We start from the raw sequence: 16,429 nt of genomic DNA, 5'->3' as shown, positions 1-16,429 counted from the left end.
GTCAGCTCAGCTCACCGTGGGAATCATAAAACACACACACACACACACGCACACACACACACACACACACACACACACACTAAAGCTGCATGTTACATCCAGACTGACACACTTCCTATTTCATGCAAAACCGTAAAAAAAAAAAGCCGGCGACTTCCAACCACCCAAACAAAAAGGAACATAAAGGAATTCTGAAACAAAAAAAAAGGTCAACGAAGCGACTCGTCGGCATCGAACACACGTGTCTCCCCCATACTCACAATGCAGAACAGCTCTAGTAGCTCCCTCATTGTCCTCCTGCAGCTTTCTACTCACACACACACACACATGCCTTCTCCACGATGCATGCATCTGACCTGCCACATGACTGCACAGAGAGAGAGAGAGAGAGAGAGAGAGAGAGAGAGAGAGAGAGAGAGAGAGAGAGGCTGGCACTGTGGTGGAGTGCCATCCACATGCTCAGAGGAGGAGGAGGAGGAGGAGGAGGAAGGAGGAGCGGAGAAGAGAGGAATGGACAGATTCCTGAGGGGAGAAAGGCAGATGGGGGGAAGGGGTGACGGAGGAGGAGGAGGAGGAGGAGGAGGAGGAGTGTGGAGGAGGAAAACCTGGTTGTTGTTGTTTATTTTTTAGTTGACCTCCATCTCTCCTCCTGCTCCTCCGGATCTCCTCTCTCTTTGTCACACAAATAATCATTCCGACTTCCATAATTACTCTCTCACCCAAGCATGTCTCCCCCCATCCTCTTCCTACCCCCCTCCCTCCTCCTCCTCCTCCCTCTGTGGTAAAAGCATCTAAATGAGTCCCTTCCACTGCTCACAGCAGCAGCAGCAGCCTCGTGTCCGGAGGCATTTCCCATAATACCGCTGCTCTGTTCACTCCGACACTCCTCCACACACACTGATATATAGAATAGCAGCATACAATGACTGTTGCTACTACTACTACTACTATTACAACTACTACTACAACTACTAGTTCTATGACAGTATAAAGGTATTCAGCCTCTTTACATGATGTAGTTCAGCTGCCAGTTTTACGTTTTAACTGACAGGTTTTTCAGCAGCGTAGTTCAGCAGCGTAGTTCAACGCCGTTGGACTTCAACATTTCACATTTTGCCAAACTTACGTCCAAGTTTATCATTTATATTTATTTTGCATGTTAAACTGTATTATACTTATTTTGCACATATTTTTTTTCTTCAGACAAAGTAATTCGTGCTGTTATGGCTCCACCTAGTGGTACAACAAAACAGAATTGAAGCTTGATTTACAGATGTACTCAGTAAACCAGATTATATAATTATTAATGTTTCTTAATAGTTAAGTTATTTCTTAACAGCTTGTTAATTGTTAAAAATCTAAAACGTCAAATGTATGTTAAATGTATACATTTAAAAATGTACATGGTATGCAGTAATCTGAGGTCTCTATATATTAGTTTGTGTTCCATATTTTCAACCAGATATCAAATTAAACAAAGTTTAAGAAGACGTTTGTAAAACAGCGCCCCCCACCGATGCATCAGTGCCAGTTCAGGTGGAGAGTGGTACTGCAGTACGGGAGGCGGAGAGAGGCTTCCAGAACACTAAATGATAATGAATCCTAATGAAGCTCTGTTAGAAGTAAATGAGGGAAAGCTGCTAAAAGCAGGAAGACCACACAGTAAGTGTAGAAAGCTCTGGTTGAGTTGAAGAAAATGTCTCTCTTGTCCTTCAGTCCAGCAAGTTGGATGAATTACAGGAGATGCTCGGACAGATTCAGAAAAGATGCTGAGTCACATTTTATCAGAACGTTTGGTCGCTAATTAGAGCATGTTTTTGTTTGTTTGTTGAATGGAGTTTTAACTTGAGACCCACTATAGAACCCTCTGTATGCATTTCCCCATAGAAAGAGTGCTGTGAATACGCCAGATACCTCGTTAGAGATACGCCGATGGTGGTTGTTCCTCATTCGGACCCGGACCGGACTCTGGACCTCATCCGAGGACGTCCCAGACGCCTGGTCGCTCTCCCCGTCTGAGCCCATCTTCACATTCTCATGGACGATACCTACAAACACACAGAGACACAGACGGGCCGTTATTGTCAGGAAATTCAGTTCACGTTCAACGCAGGTCGGCTTTTTAGTTTTTAGTCTTGTGGAACAATTTCTTTCACCCGTCGGAGGACTCTTTGTCTTTCTTAGATTTCATTCATCAGCCAGAGAAAAAGCCATAACAGGATCCCCCCCAGTCCCTAGATGATGGATCGTACCACCGGCCATGCAGGGGGGGGGGGGGGGGATTTGGCAGAGTGTGTATAAAATGCAATTGGTAAGAGGAGGAGTGTCAGAGATCGATATCACCCTGAGTGCAACGAGAGCTTTTCCCGTCTCTGAACCCCCCCTTCAGGCCCATTCCCCTCAGACTCCATCTGATTAATGAGTCACGGCGCAGCAGACGGGGGGGGTTTCTTTGGGTTTCAGTGCATGGTGCCTGATAGCTCTCTGGGTCATGAGTGTGTGTGTGTGTGTGTGTGTGTTAAAGCTCAATCCTAATGATTACAACATCTTACCGTACCACCGTCTACTAGTGACGGATCGAGGGACGAGGGGGGGGATAACAACAAAAACAAAAAAGTGATGATGACGCGTTATCTGTGAGATGGAGAGCCTCACAAGTAAAGCTATTCATCATGAAGCACCAGGGAGGAGGAGGACACCTGATTCTAGGTCACTTTCATGGAGTCAAGGTTGGAATTGGAAGAAGGCAAGCCGGTCCTGAGAAACGAAATAGGACGCCTGCTTACATCAGCTCGCATTAACCAATAATATCATGACATCCATCCATCCATCCATCAATCACTCAATCAATCAATCAATCAGAGCTAGAGAAGGTGAGTTAATCCCGCCTCCTGGCCTGTTTCACGTTATGTTGGCATCTCTGTGTAAAAACTCCTGCTGGCTCTAAAATAAGAGCAAATCGGGTTTTTTGCATTCTCCTGCACAGGAGAAGTTTCAGTTGGTTTTAATCTGCAACTTGACCACTGGATGGCGCCAGATGCTCTACACACTGCACCTTTGAAATAAACAATACAACACTGAAATAAATCATCACAGGAGTAGATTGTGTAAAAAAACACAAAACTGAAAGTAAAAACTCAAATATTATTTCATCACCCCCCTCCCATCACCCTACGTGGATCCCAGCTGTCCGCTGCTCTAACTATCTGTTGACTAGCATACGCTCATCAGTGAAACTCGGGTCTGAGGCCAGACACCAGGACACGGCGAGGTAAGATACCCGGTGATACCAGGAGTCAGGCCCCGACGGGTGAAACGTTAAACTCCAGGTAACCGACACCAGAGCGACGCAGGGAAACTGATCCGGGATTAATCTGCATACTGACGACTGCACACACACACACGACGGGGGGGAGGACGCCATTATGTCACAGGTCGGTCTCACTTTCACGGGTGTCCTGGTGCCGTGTGTTTGTGTAAACAGTGGAGGCGATGCAGGACAGCCGGGGAAATTCCATCAGCTGGGTCTTGAAACCAGACTCTATAACGTTCTCCCCTCAAGATAACACACACAACGAATAATAACAACCATAAACTTTGTTTATAAAGCAGCGGGGAGGAGCTCAAAGTGAAGAAACATCCCTGTGAAATAAAGTCAAGTAACAAGAGAAAACGTGCAAATACGGCACAATAAAGAAAATATATAAAGGGAAATGTAAAAGAGATAGTTTAAGGTGATGCTGAATAGTTAAAAAGTTAGCTAGTTAGCTAGCTAGCCAATGACTGCGCCGTGACAAGAAAGACAATAAAATATTAAGTTGTAAAAATTCCTATTCATTAAGTGGCTGGCTAGTTAGTTAACTTCCACCGTGTTTTCTTGCTACGGTTACACCGCCGGTTACAGAAAATGAGTGGAACGGCCAGCTGGTGGCCAGTAGGCTTGGGCCGGTTTAAACATTTTCAAACCCGTGTGATATTAAACCTGCAGACCGGACTGCAGACTTTAACCCCGAGGTGTCACACTTGCCACAGCAGCAAATGCCGGTTCAACCAGTTTGCATAAATCAAACCGGTTTAGCCCAATACTCCAACCGGAAATCGACCCCACTCTAGTGGCTGTGGTTTCACGTCTCAGGCCCTTGCATATTTCTGGTGGACTGAGGCTCAGACCTGAGGGTGACGTTGTACTCAGCGGAGTCCTACATTAACTGTAATGTAATATATCGGCATCTTTTACGTTTTTGGACATCTGGGCGGGTTAGAAAGGGCTGAAACTTTGCGATACTTCTTAAAAAGGCAGAACGTACTCTGAAACCTCCTTGCGTATCATGCAGGTCTTGCCTTTCCGGTCTCCTGCAGGTTCTTTCTGCTCCATTTCCATCGCCGACCGAGAGCAGACTGTAAATGTCAGGAGCCAGCGCCGCCCGCCAGCTCGCCCACGTGGACCCCGGTTGGCCTAGTTAAGGTGGCGGACTCCCTGCTAGCAGGTCTGGAGGAACGATCCGGCTGTTTTCAACAGCATTCTGGCCTCGCCCAACTCTGCATGGACGCCACTTAGATAAAAGTCCATCAGCATCAGGAGACGGATGGAAAGGGGATGTTGGAAGGAGTACGATCTGCTTCAAGACTCCTTCAAAGACTAATGGGAATCTGGCAAGGCCAGTCATCGAGGTTATTAGTTACCGTCTACATCCAAAGCATTACTCACTATCACTACTAGACTTTGAACTGGATCATTAAACCTCTTTCTCTTAGGCCAAAGGTTCGCCAAAACTGTCTTTATATCAGGGACAGCACACTGTCTGAATGTGGCATTAACGCCAGAAATACCAAGCAACTGGGTAAAACAATTCAAAAGATGACCTTGAAGGCCTCTTCACTTCTCCTAGGAGTCTGCGATGTCCCTGAACATACCACCACACACTGCCCAGGGTGCCTCTTTAGTCTTTAAACCAGCCACACAATGGAAATGATATTTCAAAATGAATAAATTACCGTTAATTAGATGTTCAAAGTCGTAGGATCGGCACATTCTGGGAGGAAGCTGCTTAAGGGGGAACACTACAGGTGATTGGGTTAAAAAAAAAATACTTAGCTTTCTGAAAATGCATGTTTAAATATGCAAATTTCTGCTAATTTGCCTAATTAAAAAGGCAGGTTCAAAAGTCTTGTTTTGATGTGTTGATATATTAAAGATTTCTACAAAGTTTGATCATCTCTTGCAGAATAAACCATCCACTGACATGAAAGGAAAATAAAAATCTATTTTTGCCATGTTTCTATAAATTAAATCCACTCAGACCATGAATGATGTACAAACAAACCTTCAGAACATCGATTGGAATGAAACTGGAATGTTTGGTGGATGTTTGTGCTCAGAGTCTAATTAAGAGAAAACGGCCTTTAAAGATAATTTGTGAATAAGGTAAAAGAAATGAACTAATAGATGAAACACATGAAAGTTAAGTTTTCTGGAATGTTTGAATATGCAAATGAGGCATCATCGTCAGTGTCTTTGGATGTTTTCTTTCCACTCGCCTGAAGACGTGCGATGGAAGCAAAATGGCTCAAAATGTCTAAATCTCCCGGTGCATTGATCCTACAGACAACTATGGAAGACAACTATTCTAGGCCTTGACATCGCATAAAGATCTTCGTTCCGGTGTCGTCCATGAAAACGACGTCTTTCCTGTGAAAATAAAAGTTAACCCCAGCTGATATCGTACGTCGTCCGTGCAGCCTCGGGACCGATGATGAAGATGGAGCGATGAGAACTCACCGATACGGTTTCCCGGAGGACGGCAGGAGTCCAGCACTCGCAGCATACGGAAAGGTGAAAGCCTCAGCGGGGCGTCTCTCTCCCCCATTCTTATCCCCTCTCCCACTCTAGCCTCCCCCGTCCTCGGGTCTCCCGCGCCGGGAGCCCGAGCGGGGCACCCTTGGGGGTTGCCTGACACATCCATTGTTCCGGAGGATTAAAAACACGACAGTTGGAAGAAGAAAATAATCAAAAATCCATTTCACAAAGAGATTTTTCTTTTAAAGAAAATGGGAGTTGCTGAGGGAGCTGGAGTCCCCCTACTAGTCCAGGGGGGGGCTGCAGGTCTGGGTGGGACGCGGGATTCAGGAGTCCCACGCAGCTGAGAGGAGGGCGATGCAGAGTGCTCCGGCACACTAATCACAATGCAACAACTCCCTCGGCCACTACTCCACTTTAACTCTCTCTCTTCCCTGTAGACACTCCCTCTCTCTCCCCCCCCCCCCCTGCAGCCTCGCTCTGCCTGCTGCTGACTAAGGAAGGTCAAACGGCGAGCAGGCAGGTAAAACGCTGCAGAGACGCTCCGACGAGCTGCTGAAAACCGTAACGGCCGTCATCCCGGGGTATCACAGGTGCTCCACGTACACGGCTGTCCCACCTCTTCGTCTCCCCTCTTCTCTCTCTCTCTGGTTACTTTTTCATTTCCTTCCTCCTCCCGGTGACGTTCCTCCTGTCGGATCTCCTCCCTCCTCTCTCACTGTTATTCAGGCTGTTATTCAGGCTGCTGCTCTCCTCCTCTTCTCTCTCTCTCTCTCTCTCTTGACTGCTGCCTTCTTGCCTCTGGCGCCCCTATCGGTGTTTTCACTTGGTCCCTCCCCCTCACCTTGCTATTCCCCCCCCTCCTACCCCCCTCTCATGTGATACCAATCTCTATCTCCGTCTCTTCCTCCCCTCTCTCTCCGTCTACATCCAGAAAGATGGTGTTGAATACAACGCAGCGATGACGACATTTTCAGCCTCCTCCTATCGCTCCATCTCTCCCTCCGCAGATATCGAGACCCTTTCAGTGACGGCATCATCCCCCCCCGGACCTGCAGCCCGTCCACACACACCACCACTCATACAGCATACAGCAAGCACAAGTGTTCATCCTGCAGCAACGCTTTGCTGAACCTTGAAAGAACACACCTGTGGTTTTGTTTTGCACACGTCCCCAAAACTTCACTTCCAAAATGAAATGTGCCGGACGGACTGAAGGGGGCAGCAGCGCCACCATCCCACCAGAACGTCCTTGCAACAACACTCTTTTTCTTCAGTATAGACACGTCTGTCATTTTACAAGCCATATCTTTAAAATGTGTGTTTTTCTGATACTGATTCTGAGATTTTACATGTCATGAATTAAAAACATTTTATAAGCTGTTGACGGTATTTTCTGATTTATGGAGTGATGCAGAGATACCGTGTCCGTGCATATTTACCATCATAAAAATAAGTATTTACAGAAGACTGAATGTGTTTATCTGCATCCAAAATGTCAGCGAGATAAAGTATGAGACGCCACATTTCCCATCGTGTGAGAGAAAAGCTCACCTCTCCCTTCATGTCAATACTCTTAACAGACAAAAACACCCTGCATGTCAACAAAGAGGCGTCTAATGAGAGGATTCTTAGAAACACACGGCTGCAGCTTCATGCCTTCATTGACTCAGATGAGTCAACATCGCCGGCCGATCGTGTACTTAACACATCTTCAAAACATTTCCAACGGTTCTACGCGCTGAGATAAATATTTGGGAGTTGAAAGTGTGCAGCGTTCGACTTCTCTCCACCAGACGGACTCGCCGATGTTTTCATCGGAGGGCCATTAACTCTCTCCAGGAAATGAGGTCCCAGTAGAGACTAATGGCCGTTTATATACATATATATATCGACAGAGAGTGCTGCAACCTCGAGCCTCAAAAAGTCAAGGATAAGCTTGTCGTTTCCAACCGTCACTGCCTCTTTGTATTCAGCTGCATACGTAACTCTGCTGCTCTTCACTCCCTTCAAGGTCCTTTCCCCCGTCACTTCATCCGGACTACTTCTTTGAAAAGTCTGAAACCTTTTTATCGTCATAGAAAGCTCGGCTGCAGGCGAGGGACGATGTGAAAATGTCAAGATGCTTATCACATTACCCCGATAATCATCAAAAATGTGCAGTTATTTAAATCCTTTGTCAGGAAGCATCACAGATTTTTTTTGTGAAGATCAGTAAGGACATCTAAAAAATAATGTCTAAATAACATTTTTAAAATAGCAACCTTTCCTGGAGGTCAATAAACTTCTCTACCCTGATAGTCAGCTGCAGTATCAGAGTCACTCATGTGACGATCTTAAAGATTATTGCGATTTTTCTTGTCCCTACTTGGCTACATTTAGAATTTGCAATTAAAATATATTAACATAATTTTATTTTAATTTGTTTTTTTTTACCATAAATACCACAATCTGCCTCCAGAAAGGAGACAATAAAAATCAGAGTGCATATAAGATCCCTGAGGAACGCACGCACAAGGCTGGAGGAGGGATTTAGACTGCAGTAATTACTTTGAAACCTTTTATCTGCATCTAAGGAATCTTATTATTCAATTACTGGGACCGGAGTGCCTACTGTCAGCTACCGGCTCCGACTGTGCCGGTCCCCCAACGCCCCCCGCCTTCCTTCCTTCCCTACATAACTCTGAAAATCTCCGGCATTCTTCAGCAGCATCTCTTTGCCTCGAGCTTAAGCTAATGTAACAGCGAGCCTCGGCACGCACAAAAAGGGCTTACAGGACCGACGACGTAACGAGGAGCCCGCTGCATTGTTCTCGTTAAACCCGATCTGGGATTCGAGAGGAGATAGAGGGTTTCGTGGGAGCGAATGGCCGAGAGTGCAGGGAGAGCTGCAGCGATTAATGCGGCGTTAATGCATTACATCAAATCCCTGGCACTGACGAGGTCTCTCCTGGTGTACAATACACGAGGGGTGGTACACATGAGGGTGGTCTGAAAGGCTTTCCATCTCTTATCTCCGGCCCTCTCGGAGGTTAAATATAGTGTGTGGATGTATGTGGAGAGAAAGGGGCCGAGGGCAGAACAGAGGAGACGTCTGTGACAGTAGCAGGAAAAACATGGCCGGGTCGCTGAGACGAGATACACTCTCAGAAAGAACGCCAACGAGCTCGCCGTGTACGGCTCCTCGGCTTGTCCTTGCAGGAAAAAAATATTTTGGTTCCTGCAGGAGCCCTTTATAAAAGGTTCCTCCTAGAACCCTTACACAAGGTTCTACATGGAACCCAACATTAAGGGTTATCACAAGAACCATCTGTGAAAGGTTTCACCCAGTGGCCTTTCTGGAGGGTCTATCCACTTACAGGAAGGGAACCCTAAAGGGCACTTTATCATGTTTTCTCTACTGGAAGGGAACCCTAGAGGGCACTTTATCATGTTTTCTCTATTGGAAGGGAACCCTAGAGGGCACTTTATCATGTTTTCTCTACTCTACTGGAAGGGAACCCTAGTGGGCACTTTATCATGTTTTCTCTACTGGAAGGGAACCCTAGAGGGCACTTTATCATGTTTTCTCTACTGGAAGGGAACCCTAGAGGGCACTTTATCATGTTTTCTCTATTGGAAGGGAACCCTAGAGGGCACTTTATCATGTTTTCTCTACTCTACTGGAAGGGAACCCTAGTGGGCACTTTATCATGTTTTCTCTACTGGAAGGGAACCCTAGAGGGCACTTTATCATGTTTTCTCTACTGGAAGGGAACCCTAGAGGGCACTTTGTCATGTTTTCTCTACGGGAAGGGAACCCTAGAGGGCACTTTGTCATGTTTTCTCCACTGGAAGGGAACCCTAGAGGGCACTTTGTCATGTTTTCTCTACTGGAAGGGAACCCTAGTGGGCACTTTATCAGGTTTTCTCTACTGGAAGGGAACCCTAGAGGGCACTTTGTCATGTTTTCTCTACTGGAAGGGAACCCTAGAGGGCACTTTGTCATGTTTTCTCTACTGGAAGGGAACCCTAGTGGGCACTTTATCAGGTTTTCTCTACTGGAAGGGAACCCTAGAGGGCACTTTATCATGTTTTCTCTACTGGAAGGGAACCCTAGTGGGCACTTTATCATGTTTTCTCTACTGGAAGGGAACCCTAGTGGGCACGTTATCATGTTTTCTCTAAGGGAACCCTAGTGGGCACTTTATCAGGTTTTCTCTACTGGAAGGGAACCCTAGAGGGCACTTTATCATGTTTTCTCTACTGGAAGGGAACCCTAGTGGGCACTTTATCATGTTTTCTCTACTGGAAGGGAACCCTAGTGGGCACGTTATCATGTTTTCTCTACTGGAAGGGAACCCTAGAGGGCACTTTATCATGTTTTCTCTATTGGAAGGGAACCCTAGTGGGCACTTTAAAAAAGGGTTCTGAGTGTAACCTAACCCTTGAGGAAGAACCTGCTAGGAACCGGCATTTCAAAGTGTGTTGGCATCTCTCAGCGAGGTCCCCCCCCCTCAGTGAAACAGATGGGAGGGCCGACTAATCCTCAGCCGAGTAACTACAGGTCTTCACAGGGAGAAACACATGACGAGGTAGCGGCCAAAAGCAAAAAAAAAAAGAGAAAAAAAGGGAAAGTGCAGCGGCGGCTCTCTTTCCTCTGACTGTAAGTAGCGCATGGTACCTCCGGGTGTTGGTCGGCTCAGCACATGAATCACAAACCTGTAAAAAGCTCTCTGGGCTCTGCTGGCCACCGGCCAAACACCAGGACCCACACAGACCAACACTTACACAGATGAGAAGCAGATCTCATTCAATACACTCCGACGGAGGCGAGGGGAGACGGAAAGAAAGGGAGAGCTTTTAGTGCAGCAGCAAAGAGAGGGAGGGAGGGAGAGAGACGGAGAGATTGCATCATCATGTTGCTCTATGCGACGTGCTCAGACTGCTGAGTGGCAAACAGTGAGTCAGCGAGACCGAGTCGGTGGGAAACACACACACACACACACACACACACACACACACACACAGTGTACCTCTTAACATTTCAAACTACACCTTATCAGGATTTTAATAATAGAATGGCATCTATTCTAGGTTTCCGAGGCAAGCTACGTCCATTTTAGGGCTTTTCTGAGCTCGGAGACGGCTGCTGCGGATTTCACAGAATGAAGTCGCTCTGCCAGACCAAACAGTCTGTGGGGACCGGCCTAAGGACCGGTGGCTGAGGACCGGCCTGAGGACCGGCCTGAGGACCGGGGCAGGGATGGAAAAACCTAATAAGGGCCCCGGCTGTAAGTGACAGAGCACCGACACCAAGGAGGTTTTCAAGCAGCCTGTAAGACGCTGAATCACCATCTTCTAATGGCAGGATGTAAACGGGGTCACTTCCTGGACCCAAGAGGGCCGAGTAGCAAGGACCAGTGTACCCTGGATGGAATTTGGTATGTTTTTCTCCAATTTAAGGACATCCTAGGGGGCACATCACCATATTGTTATATTCTAGAAGACCACCACAGAAGGCACCACTACTGTTATAAACTGTATCCGTTGGTTTATTATGAGCCGGGTGAGGGTTAGCTTAGTTAGCACCAGCATAGCCAACCATCTTCTGATTAATGTCATCATTTAACTGACTTATTATGTTCTTTTCACATCATCTTTTGGGGAACGATATTGTGAAAGTTATAAAAAAAAAGCGTATTTAATTAATATTGGTACCGAACCTCAGCTATCATCATGGTAACAACAGCGTTGGCGTTGCCGGTTCTGAAGGATTGTAATGAACTGGAAGTCCCACGGATGCGAGTGAGTCTCGCTGTGGTTGATCTGCAGCTCACTCAGCCGAGGACTCGGGGGAGATTCACCGCACAAAAGGCCAACATGAGGAGGATCCCACCACAGCCCCCCCTCCATCCTTTAATCTGCCTCTTTACCGCTCGCTCTCCCGCAATCAGCGTTTATCTCTCGGCTCCGTTTCATTCGAAAACACATCTCCGACGTGTTCAGACCCTTCGTTCCGCTTCAATCCATCCTCCACTTTCTTCATCCTCCCTCCATCCTCCACTTTCTTCATCCTCCCTCCATCCTCCACTTTCTTCATCCTCCCTCCATCCTCCACTTTCTTCATCCTCCTTCTATCCTCCACTTTCTTCATCCTCCCTCCATCCTCCACTTCTCTCCATCCTCCACTTTCTTCATCCTTCTTCTATCCTCCACTTTCTTCATCCTCCCTCCACCCTCCACTTCTCTCCATCCTCCCTCCATCCTCCACTTTCTTCATCCTCCCTCCATCCTCCACTTCTCTCCATCCTCCACTTTCTTCATCCTCCCTCCATCCTTCACTTCTCTCCATCCTCCACTTTCTTCATCCTCCCTCCATCCTCCACTTCTCTCCATCCTCCACTTTCTTCATCCTCCCTCCATCCTCCACTTCTCTCCATCCTCCACTTTCTTCATCCTCCCTCCATCCTTCACTTCTCTCCATCCTCCACTTTCTTCATCCTCCCTCCATCCTCCACTTCTCTCCATCCTCCACTTTCTTCATCCTCCCTCCATCCTCTACTTTCTTCATCCTCCCTCCATCCTCCACTTCCCTCCATCCTCCCTCCGCCCTGCTGCTGCTCATATAGGTTGCTGGGCCGCGTTGTTTAATGAGATTACTGGGTTTCCATAAAGCAACGGGCCTCACATTCCATTACATGACGCTGACAGACGGAAGAAGTGAGTGTGTGTGTGTGTGTGTGTGTGTGTGTGTGTGTGTGTGTGTGTGTGTGTGTGTGTGAGTGTGTGTGAGTGTGTGTTGGATTAAGGTCATTAGAGTGTTAGCCGTCCAGATTCATAGTAAATGTTGGAACGATAGCCAAGTTGTGTCATTAAATACGGTTTTACCCATGCACGGACACAGACACGGACACGGACACGGACACGGACACAGACACACACACACACACACACACACACACACACACACACACACACACACACACACACACACACTGTTATGCTTAGCAACAGTGACATTGAGTGTGTTTCTGCTTCGGTGAAACACTAATTATATAATATAATTTAAAAGCTGATTTCTCCTGAACGTACGCAAAAAAACTTTCGGAACAGTTCTTCATCATCACACAGACGCCAACTCATTCACTCACCGACTCATTCATTCACATGCAACAACAATATCAACATGTCATATATCCATATGAAATAGAAATGATGCTCAACAATGTGAACTCAACCGCTCGGTCGGTCTGCAGTTGTCTTTTTATGTCGTTCCCTGTTTACATATTCATGTATTTGTTGTCGTAGCGCCCTCTCTGCTGGCGTCATATATTTCATAAATCCCTGTGCAACACATCTGCCTCTTGAACGTAGTGATCAGTAAAAATATAAAGTACAAATACCTCAAAATCAGACTTGAGGCATGTAGTTAGTTACTCTCCGTCACTGCTTTGTTGTAAGGTGAATAAACTGAATATGCAGAATCAAAGGGGTTCACTCGTAGCGCAGGTTTGTGTGTGTGTGTGTGTGTGTGTGTGTGTGTGTTTGTACCCAGGGATCCGGTCCTGTGCAGGCTCAGGTAGGCCCGGTCTCTCTCCAGACCCCCGCCCGGCTCCCTGCGCAGGGCGGTGCGGCCCAGATGACCGGCGTATTGACGCAGGAAGGAGGGGGCGCTGTGTGAGGCGGGGGGGTGCACGTCGGCGCACACCACCATCGGCTCTGAGACACGGGGGGCCCGACGGACCGCCGAGGGAGGGGGGGCGAAGGGAGACAAGAAAGAGAGAGTGCAAGAGAAAAAGGCGAGAAAAGTGAGGATAATAAAGCTCAGAAGGACAAACCAGAGAGACAGGCAGACAGACAGGCAGGCAGACAGACAGGCAGAGAGGAAACAGAAATTGCAGGAGGGAACGGGAGAAGAGAAAAGAAAAGAAAAGAGTACACAAGGTCACACGGAGAGCAGAAAGGTGGCAGAACATGAAGGAACACAACACGTTGCCACGGCGACAGAATAAAAGCGGCTGTTAGAACGTTAAAGAGGAACACAGGGACAGAAAGGTGTGAAGGGTGCACGGTGGAAAAATGTGCTGAGTCACGTGAGGGAAAAAAGGTGGACGATGTGAAGGCAACACAAATCCCGTTACTTTGCGGTGATGGCCGTTATCGTGCTTATAGGACGGTCACCTGTGAAGCGTTGTTTCTCGTCTACGAGCTAGGAAGCTAACGCTAGCCTAGCATGATTCATAGTAAATAACACTGTATGTAAAATAAATAGTAAATATAAATGTACAATATGTTGAAAAACATGACTAGCTTGCTATCCAGCCACGTCACTGTCTTCAAATCAATATAAATATTGTCATTATTTTTGATAAAATCATGCTAGCATAAAGCTAAAGTTACGCGAGCATGATTCAAAGTCAATAACACTGCATACGTAAAATAAACAGCTAATATAATTTGACTGTTTAAACACATGATGAGCTAGCTATCCAGCCACGTCATTGTCCTCAACCAATACGTAACTATTTGTAGGAAATCTTGATGAGCATGACGCTAGCATGAAGCAAACTTTATGCTAACAAAAGTTAACGTCTCCTACAGTTGGAAAAAACGTAAATTGAATATATTATAATTATCATTTTATTAAAATGTATTTTTTTAATTGAGTGTAGCCAACATGTTTACATGTTGAGAGTCCATTAAGAGGAACCCTGGAGCCAATCAGATTGGAGCATTTACTCTGACACTGATAGAGGCTGATATCGAAGAACAGAGTTGAAAAAAAAGGAAGTCACGTACATGAATAACTGGAGGAAATAAACCTCACTGTTGGGAGAAAATTAAAGGTGTCCTGTCAGCATGAATTACCTCTCTTTAAAACTCATTACTGCTAATGAACCCATTGTGCAGAGTGTGTGTGTGTGTGTGTGTGGGGGGGGGGGGGTACACATGTCACATCTTTCAAATCCCTAATCCCTAATTTTCACCACGCTGCACCGTAAATTCCACTGTGTTCCTCCAAAAACCCTCACAGCCTCCAGAAAAACAAGAACACCCCGTAACCGTTAGCAACGCCTAATTACCGCAATGAATAATGCTTCATTTTTACGCTCTTTTCTATAAGATATATAGAGATGTGTGTGTGGGGGGGGTCTGGAGGGGCGATGCAGCGAAGGGGAAGAAAAGGCCGAGAGGATACGAGACGTAGTGCAGTGCTTTAAAGTTTAATGTGCTCCTCCTCATCCTCTTCATCACTTCCTCCACGCAGCCCTCGCCCTCTCCGCGAGGAACTGACGTCGCCTGAGTTATTACAGGCCTAAAAAAAGAAGGATGTAAAAATAGGAGGAGGAGGACCAGGAGGGAGGGATGAGGAGGAGAAGGAGGAGTGAAATGAATCAGGAAGAGGTGTGGATGTTGCAGCCGACTTTTAACACTTTCTGTGAGGAGAGGAGACCTCCCTGACCTGGTTTCCACACACACACACACACACACACACACACACACACACACACACACACACACACACACACACACACACACACACACACACACACACACACACACACACACACACACACAGGTGAGGCCTCTGACTCTTTTCCCATGCAGTACTGGCGGACGGCCAGCAGGTGGCGCCTGGAGTTTCTGAGCATGACATTGCTTTTTGCACTTTTTCCTCTCTGAGCTGAGAAGCTTCTCTCTGTGTTGACTCACATGTACATCACAAGTACACGAGTCCTCTCAGCCTCAGGGTCATCAGGGAGGGAACGAGGGAGGGAACAAGACAGGGAACAAGGGAGTGAACGAGGGAGTGAACGAGGGAGTGAACAAGGGAGTGACGGAGCTGATGATCAGGTGAAGGTGACATTTAGTAAACAAAGCCGTATTCTGTTGATGATGACAGGTTATGCTGCTTTATGTGCTTTAATAATAGACATCACCATGAAACCTCCCCAGTTAATTACCGTCTTATTTTTTTGTATTACAAGTTTTTCGAAAATGTTTTAAAAATGCAAATCTTATGAAACATGTTATAAATGTCAGACTGCTGAACATTTAATGAAGCCAGGTTCACTATTCCTCAAAAAATGTTTTTACGGAGTGAATTTCTCTTTGTATCACTACATCGTTCAGAAAATACTGTAAAAAAAAGTCAGTTCCACCATATATTTCTTGTCTCATATTTAATATTTTTGTTTTGCTGTTTAAAGAAGCACCTGGAGAATTTGATCGTGTGCTATATAAATGATATGCATTATTGTTATTATTTGAGGGATTTAAATTGTTGGTTTTGAATCAGGCTGTGAATGATTTATGAACAAACCCGTGTGTAAAAACCTTCAGAAGATGGAAAGTCTTGAGGATTTCTGGCTCATTTTAATGATATTTTGAAGATGATCTCATTCTTATCTAATAGACTATGAAACTCCTCCAGTTGAACATTAAGACAATTGTTTTTTGTTATGTTTAAAGACACAAATGAAGCCTCATCTAATGGTGACTTTGGGGTGAATTTAGGAGAAATGTACCGACACAAATAGACATAAACGTCTAAATGTTTTCTATCCACGAGGCTGAAAGACGACGACGACGTGTGATGGAAGAAAAAAAAAAAAAACCCCAAATCTCCAGATGAGGTCAAATGACAAA

General features: G+C 46.1%; 1 protein-coding gene across 9 annotated transcripts in view; it reads right to left on the bottom strand.

The window, feature by feature from the left end:
* LOC311017437 (cyclin-dependent kinase 17-like) overlaps window positions 1–16,429 on the bottom strand; it is a 41,557-nt gene that overhangs the window by 17,614 nt on the left and 7,514 nt on the right. For 5 of the 9 annotated variants that reach the window (XR_014597631.1, XR_014597632.1, XM_084015779.1 and 2 more), the window contains exons 3-4: window positions 13,331–13,498; window positions 1,915–2,048 (exon numbers count right to left, since the gene is read on the bottom strand). Coding sequence is in view for 7 of the 9 variants with exons in the window: in XM_084015779.1 (XP_083871905.1) it covers window positions 1,915–2,048; window positions 13,331–13,498 (302 nt within the window). In the remaining 2 variants the exon portion in view is untranslated. Of the gene's footprint in view, window positions 1–1,914; window positions 2,049–5,779; window positions 6,415–13,330; window positions 13,499–16,429 lie in introns of those variants that run through there. The other 4 variants (XM_084015783.1, XM_084015784.1, XM_084015782.1 and 1 more) reach the window with 3 other exon arrangements.

Source organism: Eutrigla gurnardus (assembly GCF_963514095.1).
Source record: "Eutrigla gurnardus genome assembly, chromosome: 8".
NCBI lineage: Eukaryota > Metazoa > Chordata > Actinopteri > Perciformes > Triglidae > Eutrigla > Eutrigla gurnardus.
This window is presented reverse-complemented; position numbering and strand designations above follow the sequence as displayed.